Source organism: Coloeus monedula (genome assembly GCF_965178545.1).
Source record: "Coloeus monedula genome assembly, chromosome: 23".
Taxonomy (NCBI): domain Eukaryota; kingdom Metazoa; phylum Chordata; class Aves; order Passeriformes; family Corvidae; genus Coloeus; species Coloeus monedula.
In genome coordinates, this window is record NC_138803.1 from 2,831,392 (window position 1) to 2,843,715 (window position 12,324).

The 12,324-nt window shown below is 54.6% G+C and overlaps 1 protein-coding gene across 1 annotated transcript; it reads right to left on the bottom strand.

Annotated features, from left to right (window-relative positions):
* Positions 1-8,210: 8,210 nt before the first annotated feature.
* On the bottom strand, positions 8,211-9,965 carry LOC309581628 (potassium voltage-gated channel subfamily A member 3-like; the record flags this gene model as incomplete). The annotated part of the gene is made up of 1 exon (XM_082296330.1): positions 8,211-9,965. The coding sequence occupies one exon, from the start codon at positions 9,963-9,965 to the stop codon at positions 8,211-8,213; it is 1,755 nt and encodes a 584-aa protein (XP_082152456.1).
* Positions 9,966-12,324: the final 2,359 nt, after the last annotated feature.

Consider the following 12,324-nt stretch of genomic DNA (forward strand, 5'->3'; position numbering starts at 1 on the left):
CACAAAAATTAGATGTTTTTAAATTGGCTGAGCCAAATAACTTCTATCTAAACACTCAGAGCTGGCAAAGCAGCTCCTGGGAGTGCAAGTACTGAGCATCTCCTGAGTCCTTCCAGAGGACTGAGAAACAGCTCCTGTTTGGGACAGTTTCTTAAGGGACAAACAAAGTGACCTGCAAAAACAACCGGTCTGGCCATCTGTCACTGATCCGGAACACTGTGCTGGAATGGCTGAGAGTCTTCAGACAGAATTAAAGAGGAAGATTTAATTGATGCCAATCAATGCAGCGTTAGGGAAAACAGATCTTATCAAATTAACTGATATCTCTGACTGAGTGCCACGCTTGGCTGATAAAGGTATTGTGTAAAGCTCTCCTCAAGGGAATTGCGTGGCTGTTGGGTTAAGAAAACCAAAAAAGCCAAATTGCCAGGAGATCTCCCAAGTGAGAAACCCAGCTGGACCCAGGGCGTGTTCCCCACTCGCTCCTCCTCGGGCTTGCTGGGTTTTTTCAGAGCATCTTCCAACCAGGACGGGAGAAAGATCCCTGAAAATTTCCAGCCCCAGGACAGAACAGCCCAGGCTTGTTTCTGATGCTGCACAAAGAAGATTTCCTGCCTTAATTCTAAAGGATTTAAAGTGTGGAATATCATTCAGGCCCCTGCACCCACCGAGGCACGGGCAGAGGTGGAGAACCCCTCAAGCCTGCAGTGCCACATCCAGTTCACAGCGACTCCTTCCTCACCCCTCCTGCAAACTCAAACTCTCAGCAGCCAGGGCCATTTTAAGCCCAAATTTCTTGTGTCTGGTTTCTGACCTGCTGCAACAGCGTGAGGTTAAATTGCACAGGAGACACAGTGGCAGCTCCAAGCAGAGACCAGCAAGGAGGGAGAAGAGGGTTCTCAACCCTAAATGCACAGAGATTTCAGGAGAAATGTGCTGGAAGGGTGGAAAAGGGAAGATGCAGAGTGAAGAAATCACGGGAAAGGAGGATGTTGATGGGGAGCCGAAGGCAGAGCTGGCAGCTTGGGAAGCTGTGTGAAATCTCAGGCTTCCCTCCAGCCAAGGGAAATAACTGGGATTATTGGGGGACCCAGGACAGGGTCTGCAGGCTTGTCCAGCCTCAAGAAAGCTGAATCCCACAAAACCTTTGGAGGAGTCCTCACTTCTTGCTCTGTGTTTCAAAACTGCCCCTTCCTTCCACGGAGTTTCATTGCAAACGCTTCCCGAGGCTGCTCGGTGCCATGTACAGATGGGGAAACTGAGGCGCGGAGGAGCCAACCTGCCCAAAGCCAGGGAGCAAACCCCACAGGTCTGGGAGCAGGGACGCATTTCCCTGGATTTGCAACCCAACCCCCCTGAACAGCTCAGCATCACCCCCCACCCGCTCTGCACGCGGCTCCGTCCTTGCACCAAGCCCGAGGGCAAACTCAGCTCTCTGCAAATGCAGGAAACACTTTGCGAAGTGTGTGTCCATCCCATCCACCCCCCATCCCAACCTTCAGCTTCACCCCAAGCACAGACCCTGCTGCAGCCGCCGCGATCCCGCTGCCACGGCCGAGCCTTCGGTGCTTCCACCACTGAGCAGACCACGATAAAACCCTAAAGGATTTTCCTTTTCTATGCATGGTGGTGCTTTGGGGGAAGCAAAGCAAAGCAGCTGGTGCTGGTCAGCCGCAAAATAAACCTGACTGCACTTTGCAGCCTTGGTGGGGCGAGTGGAGGGGGCCACGGGCTCATCTTCCCTCACAAGCCGCACATCCAACCCCAGCCCGCCCAGCCAGGGTGTTCAGAGATGCTAAAAATGAAGTGCAACCACTGGAGCAAAGCAAGAGAGCTTCAACACGCTCAGAAAAGCATCGAAATTACGAGTCTCAAGGAAATGAATCATTCCCAAACAAACCCAGCAGCGCCTGCTGCCGTCGGCGCGGCTGAGCCGGGGGTCTCGCAATGAGTGTGCAGAGCCAGCAGGGAACGGCTGCTGCCGCTCTGAGCAGGGAAGAGCAGTGATCAGGGAGCATCCCGGCTCCTCCTGACTCCAGCGAGAAGCTGAAGGAGATGGGAGACATGTTCTAATTTATCTGAGCATGTCTTGGTTCATAAGGAGGAGAAAAGTGACGGTGCCCTGCGGGGAGGTTCATGCGGGGAGGTTTCCCTGCCCGGCTGCCGAGCATCCTCAGCACGGAAAATTCAGGCTCTGAGCAGTGATGAGACACAGACAGACCCTGAACCCCGCGGGTGTCAGAGCAGCACCTGAATCCCGGGAGGAAAAACACAGAGAGGCTCACGGGGCTTGTGTTTGTGGCTAAGTTTTGCCAGAAACGGCGATAAAAGGGCTCCGGCTGTGAGGGTGGTGTGGGACTCCGCACACATCCCTCTTCCACACACAGATCGCTTCTCAGGAGCAAAAACTGGGATTCCCTGAGTGACAAAGAGCAGGAGCCCCGACGCCTTCCCAGCGCGGAGCAGCCAACACGCGGCCATCGGGGGGACAAACATCCCTGGGGCAGGGACACCGTCACTCACTGGCCTGTTCGGGGAGCCAAGCACGGGAGTGAAAGGTCTCGGTTGGATCCCAAGCTCAAGCACAGCAGAGCTGGGAGAGCTTTGGCTGGAGCAAGAGCTGGGAGGGGCTGGGAGAAGGGGCTGGGGCTGCTCTGCAGGGATCCCCCGGCAGCGAATGTGTCCCTGCCAGGGGATGGCTCTTCCCTAAGGAATGGCTGGGGCTGGACCCTGCTCCTGGTGCCAGTCTGACCTAAGTCTTCACCCCCCTTGAAATGGATCAAGCAGCCTCCACTGCTGGACAAGTGATTCCCAGATGGGACGAGGCACCGCAGGGCACCCAAAATATCCCCCAAACGCCCTCGTCAAAGTGGTGACGGCCACAGCCCCGGGACTGTTTCCAAGGAAAAGAAGCACATGGCTCCATCCCTCCGTGCTCAGTGCCCAACTCCCAGCTCTGGCACGGGCAGAGGGCTGATGCCACCCTGCACCCACCGGGATTGCCTGGACCTCAGCCATGCAAGCAGCACCCAGGCAAACGGGGAAAGGCAGCAACATCCCATCCTTAACACATCCTGCAGCTGTACAACACCCCCAAAGCCGAGCCGAGAGCCCCATTCCTGCTGCGGGTGGGACCCACATTGGGGAGGGTGCAGGGGAGCAGGGCCGGCTCCAGAGGAGTGAGACAGTTCCTTGGGTATGGCCCTGCCCACAGCCCCCTGTAACCACCGGATCGTCAAATGCTTTGGGTTGGAAGGGACCTCAACGATCATCTATGACAAAGGTCATACATCATCCAGAAATCCCCTATTTCCCTGCTCCCATACGACCGCCCTGGCACGAGGATGCCGGGGCATTGAGCTCTCCTTCCAGGCACACACAGAACTGAGACCGGAGGGCAAAATAAGTCGCAGTTAAACCCTGCTTGCCTGTTTGCACTGCCAGGTTTGCAGCCTACCCAGAGATCGTTTGTTAAAGCGTTTAAAAATAGGGAAAACCAAGCCCTGCTTCCACCCGGCGGCGGTGGAGCCTCCGTGTGCCCGCACCAAGATATGCATATTTTAAAAGCTTGGCAGGAGAGGGCTCCAAACTACACAATTAAACGGATTTTACACACAACGCTCCCCGTACACACCAACCACTGCCAAACACCCTCTCCTTGTGCTACATCCCTGCAGGAGAGACCCCTTTGGAGCAATGACCCTGGCTGGCTCCTTCCACTCTGCCGGGGAAAGCACTTGTCTGCCCTTTGCCGCTGCTTAATTGCCCATAAACTGGGGATTAAAACCAAAACCGGCTCCTTTTGTCAAGGGATAGAACAGGAACAATTGCCTGGGAAGAAATTTAACCCTCCTGGAGGAAAGAGATATCTCCAGCCCTTGTCTGTGTCCACACGTGGGGTGGGATGGATACTGCTCCGCTCCGGCCACCCCAAGCACCCGAAGGGCATCTATTGTGCTGGAGAACAACAGAACCTTTTGAAGGAGTTCAGGCCTGAAAACACACAAAAAAGAGGGCAAAGGAGCCGGAGAAAAAGGTGACGGTGTCAAAGCACCGAGTGGAGGGACCAGGGTTGCGGCCGCTGCGTGTCCCTGCACCCCCAGCACCAAGGACGTGTTTCAATGCGGCACCGAGGGCTGAAACAGGGGAACAAGTCCCAAAATACAGGCAGAGGGAAAGGGAAACTGATAGGGGGGCTGTGAAGCAGAAAACAGGAGGTACAAGGCTCTACGGCACCCAGTACCCCTGGGTGGGGGCTGGAACAAGATGCTCTTTAAGGCTCTTTTCAACCCAAAGCTTTCTGCAATCAACTGAGGGCATCCGTGGTGGGAGCTCCAGCCTCCCAGGGCTGCATCCCTGGGGTGGGAGCTGCCTCTTCCATCCTTGCTGCCATCCTTCAGAGTCCCTGTGTCTCTCAGGTGACAGGGATGAAGGACAAGGGACGGGGGGGGGGGGGGACAGGGAGGACGTGGAGGCCACACGAGGATTGCCAAGCGCTGCGGGGACCCTGTGCTCGCTCTGGGGGTACTGGGAGCCGTCAGCCAGGAGCTGGAGGTAATGCCCTTTCCTCCGTTTAATGGAATAAGCCGAGTCTAGGCAAGCCCTTTGCCTCGCAGACAGCAGCTCCACTAATGCTAATCCCCTAATGCTGCCCCTCTAAGCACATTAGGGACAGGCGACTCCAAGGCTCCTCTGTAACTCCCCAGTGGCTGCTGAGACACTGCCGTGTCCTGATGGGGCACACGGCAGGAGAGCAGAGCCACTTAAGTAACAGCTGGCTGGGGAGAGCCCGGCGTTTCAGGGATCTCTCCAATTCCTGGCACAACATGTGCAGCAGCCAGTACCAGAGGAGCCGTCAGACCACGGAACAGAAGGTATTTATCAGAGTCACTGAATGGTTTGGGTTGGAACGGATCTTAAAGACCATCCCGTTCCAGCTCCCAGCCATGGGACACCTTCCTCGAGAGCAGGTGGCTCAGGTGGCTCAGTTTCTCTCACTGAATGGTACCCATGAGACAGCAGAGAGGGAAGATGCAGAGAAACAGGGCAGAACATCCAAAGGATATCACCAGTTCTCCACTTTCAATTTTTGGGGTGTATCTAAAAGAGCATCAGTGAATTTGTGTTTTTCAATGATATCGCTCAGTACTGAAAAGTATTTTTTTGAACATCAAAAAGGGGAAAATTTAGGTCAGATATATGGAAGAAATCCTCCCCTGTGAGGGTGAGCAGGCCCTGGCACAGGGTGCCCAGAGAAGCTGTGGCTGCCCCTGGATTTCTGGAAGTGTCCAAGGCCAGGTTGGATGGAGCCTGGAGCAGCCTGGGACAGTGGGAGGTGTCCCTGCCCATGGCAGGGGTGGCACTGGATCGTCCTTAAGGTCTTCCCACCCAAACCATTCTGGGATTCTACCAGAGCAAAGCTGCCTTTTACCCCAGTGGATGAAGTGGTTTTCTTGTCACCTCTCCCATAAAGCATCCTTTGCTGTCAATAAAATCCCTTTGAAACTACTCTGCTCCTACAAAACCAGGCAGGGAGGAGTCAGGAAAACAAAGCAACAACCTGCAAGGTCTCTGCTTATTTAAGATGACAGAGAAACTGAAAATTGTTCCTGTGCCATTTCCAGGAGAACATGTGGTTTCCATACCCTGTGCAGCTGCCACGGGGAAAACACCAACCCAGAACTCATCTGCAACTCTCCTGACTGAGATGTTTCCACTGCTCTTAAACTCTAACCTTCCTTTTAGGAATAGGTGTGTGGGAAAGCTTTAACAACAATAAAATTTAATAAAAATAAAAAGTGAGAGCTCATAGGCAGAAATGACATTTTAGCCCACTGGCAGCCTGGGGAAAAGCTGCACTGGGATGTTCCCAGTTATCCTAGACAAGGAATCCCAGTTACCCTGGACAAGGAATCCCAGTTACCCTGGACAAGGGATCTCAGGTTTGTACCTTCCCATGATGTTCCAGAGCATCTCCCTGATAAAGATCATCTCTTGGACCCTCAGCTGATGAAACCTCTGGTAGCTCCTATAAAACCATCCCACCCCAGCAGCCAAGGAGGGGCTCTGATGTGTTTCTTGGGTTTATTGACTGTGGCTAAGGGAGAGTGCTACAAACCATCCAGATCCTTCTAAGTCTGGGAAAAATCCCAGCTAAACTCCGATTTTGGCATGGTTGGCATCTCTCAGGACAAGCCCCCTCTCCACAGCCTTGGGAAAGGTGTGACTTGCACAGGCTGGGGCCAAATCTCTCTTTGCTGTAGGTGTTTAACAGCATCCCTGTTCCGTGTGCTACCTCGGAGGAATTTGGCTTTTCTTAACCCAAAATCCAGCAAAATTGAGCAGAGCTGGAGCCAAAGCTCTCAAGGCCAAGCTGCCTTTGGCCTTCACCGATGGCAGGGGCTGGATGGGAGCACTAAACCACGGAAATCACCTTTTTAGCACAGAAGTGAAGCAATCCAGCTGCACAGAAGCAGCAGGGTTTTCCTCCTCCCACAGCACTAAAAGGCAAATACAATCAGAGGAGCTACAGGATGTGATCCCACTTTATCTAACGTGTATAAAAATACCCGAGAACGGCAGGATAAGCTGGAGAATAAAAGTAAGCAGTGAAAAGCATGGGGTTTGTCCAAAAAAAACCAGCATTACTTTATGGCTCCATTGAACTCTCCTCCGTGCAAAGCTCACCTGATCCTGTCAGATGTCCCATGGCCCCTGGCGCACACATGAAGATGAAGCCAGTGATTTTTCCCGGCGGGATTTTTGGTTATTTTTCAATCCTGTTTTTTATTGTCCCTCTTGTTTCACAAAGCTGCCGAGGCTCCCCGGCCAAGCTTCCTGGCAGCTGATTGGCACCAGTTCCCCGTGGGTTTGGGGTCGTTCTCGGTGGAGCAGGATGAACCTCCATCCCCGGATTTTAGTGCCAAGGTGAGGGACAGGTGGATCCGGGGGTGCTTATTGCCTGTGGACGCTTTGTTGGGCACATGGGAGGAGCAGCGGGGCAGGGACCAGGAAGGGGGTGCCGAGCCATGATGTCTTGTGGGATGGAGGAGCTGGAACCATCTGGAAAGGTTTTTTTGCGGGAAGAGCAAGGACCAAGGGGGATGGGAGAAGGGATGCCATGACAACCTTTGGGGGTTTCCCAGGAAACCATGGTCACCATGGCAACTGCATCACTCCGGTCGGAATTAGTGACTTCCGCTGGAAGGCGTGTTCGCCACTTTAATCTTCTGCTGATAAGCGGCTGCATGTCTTCCAAAGGCTTTGCAAAAAGAGGAGGAAATATCCCTTTGTCTCTGGCTGGGTGGGATGGAGGCTCCCAGCCATGGCCAGGAGCCCGTCACGGATCCTGCTCCACGCCGACATCGCTCCCTGCGCCAGCAGCTCCCAAAACCATTCCAGTCTGCCTCTCCCCTCCCTCCCCCTGCACACATCCCTGCTGCACGGCCACAAACTTGACATTGGAGGAAATAATTCCATCAGGTTACAGGGGAAGGGAATTCAGAATAGAAAACGAGGGCTTAGGGAGTTTTTTTCTATTTAAATCAGCATTGATTGCACTCGGTCTCTGACCAGATTAGAATTTCATAAATGATCTAATGGGGAGAAAAAGGGAATCTGGGATGTGCCTGTAATGGCACATCACATGTTTCAATATTAAGCATCATTTAACGATGTGGTAACAGAGACTCTCTGCAGAATTAAATGGTTATTTCCTCCCAGCCCCCTCCCAGTACACTCTGCCTCATGTTTTCCTCCTTCCTCCACCCAATCCGGGTTTGTTAATCCAACAAGTGATCTTACGTGATGGAAGGGAGATCAGCTACAAGCTGCCCTTAGGGAAAGAGGGGGGAAATTCGGGAGCAAAGCAAGAGGTTCCCCAAAAGCCCAAAAAGCAAAGCAGCCCTGCAACACGTTGCAGAACAAACACCTGTTCTGACAGTGAGTGTGGTTTGTCTTCATCTTCCTTCTCTTTACCCTTTGGCTGTCCTCTTCCTCGGAGAATTTTAAATCCTTTTACTTTTGGATCTTTAGAAAGGAAGGATCTAAAAAAATAAAGGTATAAAAACGAGGGCACACACAGACCGACGATGGTGCATGTTCCACACAACACCGACACACAGTCACTTTGCATTATTATTGGTATTGTCATTGGTATTGTTTCACCGCATCCTCACATTTTGTTGCTGTTCGTTTGGTTTGGGTTTGTTTTAAACATCCGTAAAGATCTTTTTGATGTTCACACAGTTGGGATTGTTTGTGGTTGTGCAGTTGCCTGCTTTAAAGGCAGCCTGTTTGAATGCACTGTGGTTGATCGCCCCTTCCTCAATCACCATGTACTCGGACTTGCTGAGGGTGGAATTGCTGCGAGCCTTCTTCATCTCCTCGCTGGACGAGAGGTGCTGGCAGCTCCCGACGTGCATGTACTGGGCTTGTTCCTCACCTTCCGTCTCCCGGTGGTAGAAATAGTTGAAATTGGAGACGATGACGGGCACGGGCAGAGCGATGGTCAGCACCCCCGCGATGGCGCACAGAGACCCCACAATCTTGCCCCCAATGGTGATGGGGTGCATGTCCCCATAGCCCACGGTGGTCATGGTCACCACGGCCCACCAGAAGGCATCGGGGATGCTACTGAACCCCGAGCTGGGGTCATCGGCTTCCGCGAAGTAAACGGCGCTGGAGAAGAGGATGACGCCGATGAAGAGGAAGAAGATGAGCAAGCCCAGCTCCCGCATGCTGGCCTTGAGGGTCTGCCCCAGGATCTGCAGCCCCTTGGAGTGCCGGGAGAGCTTGAAGATGCGGAAGACCCTGACGAGGCGGATGACTCTGAGGATGGCCAAGGACATGGCTTGCTGGCCGTTGCCTTGCCGCTCAGCCAGCTCCGTGCCCAGCGTGATGAAGTAGGGGATGATGGCCACAATGTCAATGATGTTCATGATGTTCTTGGAGAAGGTGGCCTTGCTGGGGCAGGCAAAGAAACGGACCAGCAGCTCGAAGGAGAACCAGATGATGCACAAAGTCTCCACCACGAAGAAAGGGTCGGTGAAGGATGACACCATGGAAACAGCCGAGGATGAGGAGTTGGTGAAGGCATCAGGTGGGAGAGGGCCACTGCCTGTCCCGAAGGGCCCTCCAGTTCCCTCATAGTCATGGTCATCCCTGAATTCAGGCAGGGTCTCCAGACAGAAGATGACGATAGAGATAAGGATGACCAGGACAGAGACAATGGCAATGCCTCGGGCCGGCCCAGAGCTCTCGGGGTACTCAAAGAGGAGCCACACCTGGCGCTGAAACTCCTTCTCGGGGAGCGGCCGCTGCTCCTCCCGAATGAAACCCTCGTCCTCCCGAAACTTCTCCATGGCCTCCTCCCCCAGCTGGTAGAAGCGGATCTCCTCGGAGAAGATGTCGATGGGGACGTTGACGGGACGCCGGATGCGCCCTCCCGACTGGTAGTAGTAGAGGATGGCGTCGAAGCTGGGACGGTTACGGTCGAAGAAATACTCATTGCGCAGGGGGTCGAAGTAGCGCATCCTCTTCCGGGGGTCCCCCAGCAGCGTCTCGGGGAACTGTGCCAGGGTCTTGAGCTGGGTCTCGAAGCGCAGCCCCGAGATGTTGATCACCACGCGCTCGCAGCACTCGTGCTCCCCCGCGCCCGCGGGCTGCCCGGCGGGCACGGCCGGCGCCGGGGGCTGATCGTAGCGGTCCCCCCCGAGCAGCGCAGGGGGATGCTGGGGCTCCTCCAGCAAAGGGTCGCCGCCGCCGCCGCCTCCCACCACGGTCATGCTGCTTTCCTCCCCTTCTTCGCCCTCTTCCTCCTGCTGCTCGGGCGCCGGCTGGGGGGCGGCGGGGGGCGGCTGCTCGGTGTAGCCCAGGTTGTGGTGGCTGCTGCTCGAGCCGCCCCGCGGCTGCCGGCCGGCGGAGGAGGCGGCCGGAGAGTAGAGCAAGCTCCGGCGCTCGTCCATAAAGGTGTGGGGCGGAAGGGGAGGGGGGGGGGAGGGAGGATCGGAGAGGCGGCAGCCGAAGCCTCTTCTTCCTCCTCTTCCTCCTCTTCCTCCTCCTCCGGGCGGAGAGGGAGCAACAGCCGCCCAACTCCTCCAGCGGCTGCCGCTGCTCTGAAGAGCTGAGGCTCTTCTCAAAAAATCCGCCCCCAGCCCTGGCACCGCCTCACTCAGTCACCGCTCTCGGAGACACCCACCAGCCCCCCGGCCCTGCCCGCAGCCCCCCGCCAGCTGCGGGCACCCCCTCCCCTGCCCCTACCTGGGGGACCCCCATCCATCCCCCAGCCAGCGCCGAGGGGCTTCAGTCTCCTCCCGGGAGCATCTTTTGCTGCTCAGCGGGCTGCAAGCAGGGAGAGGGTTTTTTCCTGGTAGAACCGCTGCCTAGAAAGAGTTGTTCTGCCCTTCCCCAGGTGAAATGCAATTTTAACTCTGAATTTTGGGGTTTGCCGGTTGGTTTTCAGTCACGGTTTCACGCGGTGGGAGGCTGCGGGCAGTGGGAAGCCGACAGCGTGGCCAGAACCAACAGTTGTTTTGAATCAGCGTCTGGGTTAGGCTGGGGATTGTTTTTCTCTGCCTCGGAGAGCGTGTGCATGGGTGTGTGTGCACACGTGTGTGTCTGTGTCTCTGTGTGTCCGTGTGCTTCCCCCTCCTCAAATAAACCCAGAAGCGAAGCTGAGCCAGCCCTCTACCAAGGAGGTTTCAGGCTGAACCCAAACCTGCATTTCAGACCTTCCATCAAGAAAGCCAAACCCCTTCGATTTCTTTTTCTTTATTTCTCCCTTCAATTGATCTTCTTAAGCAAATAGTTCAATTGGGAGTAAAAGCAACATTTTCAGGCTAAAACCTCCTCTGCAGGAGCCCTGCCCTGGAAAACACCCCATGCCCAGAGATGTGCGTCAGGGACAACCTCTGTTCTCTGCACCCCCAGCTCTGCCCCAGATCCCCATTTTTCCAACTCTCTCCAACAGCAGAAGCACTTTAATCCCCAGCCACGTGCCAAGGGGGGTTTAGGCAATTCAGGGAGCTCCCAGCTTGGGAAAAGTAACAGGATGGGTTGGGTTGAAAGGGATTTTGAAGCTCATCTCCTTCCATCTCCCTGCCGTGGGCAGGGACACCTTGCACTGGACCAAGAGCTCGACCACGAGGGTTGGGGAGAGCAGGGAGACTACATTCCCTTCCGGAGCCAGACGGGTGGTCCCGCCGTGATGGAGGTTAAAACCCCTCCACCATCCCCACTTGAGCTCATCATCCCACTTATTTTTAAGCAGCACAGCCCCCAGAAGGTAGGGAGAACAACAGAGGAAAAGATCGAACTTATTTATACTTTAAATCAGAAACAAGCTGTCCAAAATACCCAGATCTGGGGAAGGAACAACAATAAATGTTGGTGCAAGAGCTGGCTCCGGACTCTGCATGGCAGATGAAGAGTGAGGATGGGGTCTGGCTGAGCTGAGCCCACCGACCCCTTTGCTGACAGAGGGGAAACCTCCTCTGCCACCAGAAACCCAGGAGGATTCCTGAGGGAAGGAGCCACAGCAAGGTGGCACGGGAAGGTGGCTGTGCACCCACGCCCCACACAAGGACAGTCATCTCCAGGCCACATCACCCCACCCCAGACTTGGACACAAGCCCCTTGTTGCCACCTCCGTCCTTGGCTTTAAGCCCCACTTTTGAGACCTGTTTTTCTTGAGGGTGTGGATCTCCTGGGAGGAGGGAGTTGGGGAGTTGCTCCCCCACCATTCCTGCAGCAGTTCATGGTGCTGACCAGCAACATGCTCCCGGTGAGAGCATCCACTCCTCCCTTCCACCCCACAGCATCTCCCAGCCATGCCAAAACCCAGACAAGGCAAAAAGCAAAGCCCTGGAGTGCCATTAACGCTTGAGCTCCCCTTGTTGCTTGCAGGTTGGGAAAAACCCCTGGAAGCAACAGTTCACACCCAAGTCTGAGGCTTTATTTTCATGAAAATGAAATAACCATCATGCCTTCACCACATGTACGTGTGCAGCAGTTAAAAACTTGTCTGGCTCATCCCTTTTCCCTGCTAGGATTTCTGCCAATAAATCAGTGTCGTCTGGTCTAAGGCAAACAAATGAGGCTGCCTCAAACCATAAACATTTATTGAGGACACAAAGCTCGAGGCACAAGGTGTAACTTCCATAATTGCAATAATTTACCCTGGATCTGTCAGGGGCAAACCCATCAGGAATTTTCGAGAGAGCCACAGACCTTTGGGATGCTGCTTGGAAAAGCCTTTCCTTTCGAAGCAGCAGGATTAAGCCCTTACCCCATAGCTGCAGCACAGCAGCAGACATTAACCCCTGA